At 48.7% G+C, this 6688-nt stretch overlaps 1 protein-coding gene across 1 annotated transcript; it reads right to left on the minus strand.

The window, feature by feature from the left end:
- Positions 1–747: 747 nt before the first annotated feature.
- LOC119192292 (interferon regulatory factor 2-binding protein-like A) lies at positions 748–6345 on the minus strand. The gene is given in 7 exon segments (XM_037446117.1): positions 748–1403; positions 1406–1433; positions 1572–1813; positions 2203–2298; positions 2301–2436; positions 3070–3170; positions 5308–6345. Coding segments are annotated over 7 exon segments (1359 nt in total). The 5' UTR covers positions 5969–6345; the 3' UTR covers positions 748–1308.
- Between the last annotated feature and the right edge of the window lie 343 nt (positions 6346–6688).

A 6688-nucleotide genomic window follows, 5' to 3' on the forward strand; every position in this document is an offset into this window, starting at 1 on the left:
GTTAGAAATGCACAAATAAACAAAATAACTGAAGCCAATCCGTCGTCTGATAGCGTTCGAAATTGACGTACACTACGAATCGTTTAACATTATGACATATATAATGATAATTATATAATGATTACTTCACTTTATACAAATATAGCAGCGAGTTTTAAGAGTTCCTATAATGGCCGCGTGTTCGCGGATCTGACAATTTGACATTTCACAAAATGACTAGGTACGCCTCCTCCACGTGCAAAGCGATCCCGCTAATACTGCCACGAAGGGGCGCGCGCCGGCCCGGAGCCGAACCGATGCCGGATCGGGTCGGCCCACGCGCCTTCCTGACCCAACAATGCATTCATTATCCTAACAAAATAATCAACTCAAATGCTGACGCTGCCACGCTTAGCCGAGCGCCAATAACTAGAATTTTGAGTGATTTCCAATCCAATGTAACGTCGCTAACAAAGAAGTACAAAAAATTTCACCATACCGAATCTGTTCGTCGAATGCAAGACAGTAACGGAACTCGAGCCACTCTGAATAAATCGCTTTATAAAATAAGATTATTTCGCATGCGCTGAATGTAATAAATACAAATATACATTGAGCTACGGCCCGTACATGGAGCGTTACGCTTCCGATATCCAACTACTACGTTTTACAATCAGTACTCTCGACTACAAAAAATATGTCATGATCATGATATCGCATAATACTCGTACAGTATACAAGAATCACATAAATAAATGCCAAGTTCGCTATGGTTCGGAACCTAAAGGTAACTAAGAAAATGGCATCCGAATAAATCCCGCTCACAGGATGGCGCGGGCCGCCCTTTCACGAAACTACAACACTGGAAGAGAACGGCTTCAGATCAATACAATTCTCCCGTGAATAACGCGGGTCGACGAGACATAATTATAATCGAAACGGATATGTACTTTTCAGAATCCTGGAGGTTCCGTCGACGTCGCCCGATTCGTCGACTGCCCCGAAACAATCAAAGAAAACGACAAGGCCAATGCAGTACACACGGCTCATACTGCCGCGGCCGAATGTTCCTGCGCCACTCACGACCGCGGAAACCTACTTCCGATACTTCGACAATCGACAGCCACCGGCGAGCGAACTAAAGTTAAACTTGAATATTTACAAAGTTATATACAAATGTGTCGGTGTGTCCGAGCGACGGCTGGCGTCGCTCCGCCGCGGAGCCGCGCGTCGAGCGCTTGCGGCCGCGTGCCGCGGCTAGTCGTCACTCCTCCCGTGCATTCACATCGAGAGGGACAAGAGGTAATATCGGAGCGGCGATGCGTTTCCCTAGGTCTCTCGCTCCTTCTTCGGCTTAAACTCCTCGCCTAAGATCGTCGCGATTTCGCCCTGCATAAACGCCCACGGGACCGTTGAGTTCGCCAGGGGCATTTTTCCCCACTTGGACAGTATACCTGCAATAAATAAATACTCGTCAGTAGGTATTACAAGAGAAAATTTTATTATTTTTCAATAAATCATTATTTTAAGCCATTTACTTAGTTGGTAGCAGTGAAGTGTTAAATAATTGAATAATAAAATTTATTACTGACCTCAGATCCCTGCTGTCGTTTGATGGAGTCCCGAGAGCAGGGGAAGCAGAACTTGTGGTGCGGCTGGCTGGGGCACTGCACGAAATGCGTGTCTTCAAGTCGCTCCTGGCACAGTGTGCACTTGAGCAGAGGAGTCGGTGCAGTGGCGGCTGCCTCCGCGCCCTCGTTTGCTTCCGTCGACGACACTGACGTCGTCGAAGACACGTGCCGGGAGCCCGACGACCGCCGCCCGCCGTTCGACCCTGCCGGACCGGAGATCAATTTGTTAGAGGTACCGTTAATCGAAGAGCAAACGAAACATTCAGAAACGAGGGGAAACAATGAAATGAAAATATATGCATCGCGTGGAGGAGACGCGCGAAAGAGTCGGCAGAGTGTCGCTGGACGTTGGGCGCAAGCGGTCGTCGGGCGCCGTTGCCCGGCCGGCCCGAGTGCGGACAATGCGGACTATCGTCACGATTTCACGGTTATAGCAACAGTTAACGTGATGTTATATTACTTTTAAAAAACTATACTGTTTTATGGCCGTGAGCCATAAAACATGACGGTCCTTGAGACGGATATCATCGATCTTTGATTAAATTTCATCCCACATTTCATCATACTACTTTTGCCATACAATTTGAAATACCTGAGGAGTTGGGTGAGTGTTGGCTCGATCGGCTGGCTGAGCGTTGCGGCGGAGGTTGTGGTGGTGATCCTCCGGCCGATCGGGGAGAGCCCGGGGTAGTGTGTCAGCCACGGACATTAGCGCCGCCATGGGTGAAGGTCCGGCACCTCCCGCTCCTGTCACTGGTGGAGAGCCCGCAGTGCGTCCCAGCGGGGACCCGGCTGAGCCATTTGTCAGGGGCGGCGTTACCGTAGCCTGCAAGAAATAATCGTGTTGCGGATGATTGAAGTAGATCATCATAATATTACAGTTCGCACTAAAGGATCATAAAGCTGGTATTGCTCTTAAATAAAGTAAACAATATATAATATCTCATTGAATTGATCAATAAACGCGTCGAATGTGTATAAAGCAATTACGATGATGAAGATGTTGTTGAAACCGCTGGCGGGGAAAGGTCTTCGCGTAACGTAACGTTTAACACAACGAACGTGACATTATTAGGACAAGTAGTAGACAGTCGGTTGTAATCACGTTGAAAATAGATTAATTTTCATTGTACTGAACGAAATAAAAGTAAAATCTCATTTAAGATGTCACCGTTGAGAATAGTAGCTGGCACGAGATGTCCGCGCCGGTGTCGCGCCAGTGCGTCGACGTGGTACACTCGCCCGACATCGTTTCAATTTGTCCGAATAACCTCACATTCAATGTTGGATGACACATCGTTTGCGGTGGACCGGCAGATAGTAAACATACGTTCACACACGCATATAACGTGTTATAAATAACATCGTGTTAATACGCGCTACGTAGTGAGCGGCGGCCGGCGATGTGTCACTGCTTGGTCACAGAGAGTGGCGCTCGCGTCGGCGCGCTGGTTCCTACAGCAGACGGAGCTGGCTGCGCCACAATAACATTTCTAGTGGTGCAGCGGGACGTGTCGCCACCGAGCCGCGACGTTGCCAAACTTATCCAGATGTGGGTCCCTGCGTTTGTGAACGTGTGTGCACGCACACAGCGTGTGTTCACACTGCGATGCATCCTTTGCAATGTTACGAAACATTCATTACTATGACTGTTTACGCTGCATTAAAATATGCTTCTACTATAATTACTATGTATGTATAATTACAACAACAAATAAAATTAATCGCATATTTTTGCAAATTCATTTTTAACTAATAGACATTTTTCAGGAATATTTTGTTCAATTTGTACAAAATGTAGCTTAAGATGACCTATAACCTCTAACATATATAAGGAATAGTATTAATGCTAATGTTTATTTACTTTATAATTTAAAACGGATGGTGTTTGGAAACTATTCTAAATGGTAAAAATATGTTATTTGGAATGAAAAATAGCTTATAGTCGATTGTAGGGTAAAAAGTAACGTAAACATGGATTATTCATTAGAACACCGTGTTAAAGGGCGTGAGTTATGGTCGGGTGGTTGCCGGCGGTGAAGGCACGGCCCATATGGCGGCGGTGACGTCACGCGCGGTGACCTTTTTGGCCGGCGGCTCGTGGCGACCGCGGCTGAGCGCTCGCTGAACACGCCAGCGGAATGTGGTCGAGCGACTCTGCCAAGCGTAGGCAGGAGGTATATTTTTCGCCCGCCGGCCTACCTACATACGTACGCGAGCGAACATGTCGTCACGCGACGTTGCCGCACCGGCGCGCGGCAGTGGCGTCGTGCATGCATTCACGGCGCTGTTTTACGTGGGTGTTTGTACGTAGCGTGGTGTGCGAGGCCGCCGCCGGCCGCCTCCACGCGAGCGCGGGCTCGCTTTCGAGAACTCAACCAGTCGGACCGGTTTCGTATTTATGGACTCGCTTAATGCACCTACCTAGATACGAGTCCCGTGGCGGACGCTTGCGCAAAACGTCCGCCGCTCCGTCGCTACCGACACGTTCACGTTCGCTGCCTATCATTCGTGTTATCGCTCCACGCGTGACTCCACTAAATAGCTATTTTTATATATGTAGGTTACATCGTTATTTGTAAACAATGATATTACACTTGTATTGCGACACTCGGTATTGCTATCTCAGCTATGATTAGAATTCTCGGTATTCGTAGTCGATTTAATCCGACGACTGATCGTTAATGTGCGTTCAAAGCATTCGTCTTGCTGTGACGAAACTATGCCAATTGTAAAAGTAATGACTCTTGCGATAATTTTGTTGTGGATTATGTTTACGGTTTAATTGTACGTTTTGCTATGAATTATCCTCAACTCGACCGCGAAAAGCGTTCCGTTTGAAAATAGTATCGAGGTTTTTACCGGTTATCGATATTTATTAATTTATAACAGTTTAGATAAAAATCGTGAAAAAGGGATGTTCGTTGTTTTATATTTTGTAAATTATAATAATTAGATTATTATTGGCTCGTTTTATATTGTGCAATGAGGATGTTCGATTCCAGGTCGAACATCATTTTGTGTGGGCTTGTCTATCATGATTTATCCTTGCTTTTTCGCAGACGGGGTTCACATCAGGCAGGCGGTGGATCGTAAAAGTATATTAAATTGATTCTGCAACATACGTGCCTGTTGCACCAGCACTACGTTACATTACTGTACGCTCGAATAAAACAAGAGAATAATTGACAACGAAGTATAAAAATCCTCTTATTTATTTACGAAATAAATTATTTGATGTCAGCAACAAAATCGAAGCCTGTTATATAAACTTAAAGAGCCTATTAAAAATTTACTACGTCGAGTATTTGTGAAAATTAAACTACATCGCAGTATCGGTTCTACAATATTGATAGTGTATTATGTACACATTTGCCATTTTACTTATTTATTAAAAGAAAGAGGTGATATCACATTGCAAGTGGGCGCTTAATTCCAGAGAACTCATGCGGTCTAGAATTTAATATGTAAAAGGTTGCTTGTCTATAGAGATAAGAGACACAGAACATTTACATTGATCCATTTTAGGTCATATCAAATAAATAATCGTAAAGGCGTAGACACGTATCAAAATCTCTACCTATAATGAGGAGGGAAAAGAAAATAGTTTTACGTTGCTACGGACAATACCAGCTTATGAACTTTACAGATTAGAGTATAGACTCGCAAGTTGATTAGGAAAACAAATGAGACTTACCGTTTGATTTGAATGATGTGCCGTCGAAGGAAGGTGTGCGTAAAGGATGTTTTTCCTGTTTGAAGACACGATCTTGTGCGAAAGAAGCAGCGGCCAGCGAAACAGCGGGAAGAGAATCTCCGCGAGTCAGCGGTGGCCTCGAGTGCTCCTCAAGCAATCTCTTGGTTGGCTCATGATGTGTTTGGTGGTCGTCATCATCGAGCGGCCTCTTGAGCGTTAGGCCAGGGGCAAGCCTTGCCCCACCGTGCGCGGGCAAGTGATGCGCGGGCAGGTGCGCCAGTCGGCGGCCCTCGTGCTCATCGCGGCGACTCCCGTACTCGGCCAGCAGGCCGGCGGTGGCGGTGGCGGGGCGCTGGTGGTGCAGCGTGAAGCCGGCGCCCGGCGCGTGGTGGGCGGGCGGTGCGGGCTGGGCGCGGGCGTCGGCGCCATTCTGATGAGCGTCCAGAGGCGGCCGATGCGCCTTGTGCGGCGCGCGGCCCTCCTGGAAGCCGTGCGCACGCTTGAGCTGGCGCGCTGTGTCCAGCACCACCTCGATGCGGTCTGCGCCCTCGTAGTTCACACACCCGCGGCACACCGCCTCCGAAAACTCGTGCAACATTGCCCACGGCATACGGGGCAAGTCACACAGGTAGCAGTGTTGTCTCTTCTGCATCACCGACATCTCGCCGCCGGGTGGAGCGCGGAGCGCGAGAGATCGGTTTTCCTCGTTTCTCTTGTAAATTGTCACAGATTTATCGAACCGGCTGATAAAAACACCGTCACCATGGTACACACGAAAACACTGTACAGAATCACATTCGGGTCCGCGAACTTTGGATGCACGGAGCGCTATACGTGTGAGGCACTCGGTCCGGCGGCGGGTCGACGATAGACTGAGCTCGGGCGACGGGTGCCGCGGGGGGCCGGCGAGCGGCGGGCGGCGGCCATTATCGAGCGGTGACGTCAGCGCGCGCAGCACCGCCACCACGCGCCGAGGACGAGCCGTTAGCCGCGACGCGGATGCGCCGCTCTCCCGCGCCCGCACTCGCTCGCTCGCCCGCCCCCCTCCCCGCGGTCCGACCCCGGCCCGCAGCGCTTATCGCGCGATAACGAGCGCTATACAGTATACGTGCAGCGCGCCGCACCCGCGCCCCCGCTCCCGCCACACCCGCCCTCCCGCCGCGCGTGCAATGGGGTTATTACTGAATTTGATGAGGGTGCAACGCTCGGTGCGCCGCCGCGAAGGTTTGTGCCGGCTAGGAACTGAACATGCCGGAACAAAATTGCATTCTTGAAAATACGTAGATAATTGGCATGTAATCAGAAATAACCAAATGAATAGCGTGGAGAGGGAATAATCTTGTTTTGAATAAGGAAAAAACATATTATATTACTTGAGACG

This window comes from Manduca sexta, unplaced genomic scaffold, assembly GCF_014839805.1.
Source record: "Manduca sexta isolate Smith_Timp_Sample1 unplaced genomic scaffold, JHU_Msex_v1.0 HiC_scaffold_2587, whole genome shotgun sequence".
NCBI classification, from domain to species: domain Eukaryota; kingdom Metazoa; phylum Arthropoda; class Insecta; order Lepidoptera; family Sphingidae; genus Manduca; species Manduca sexta.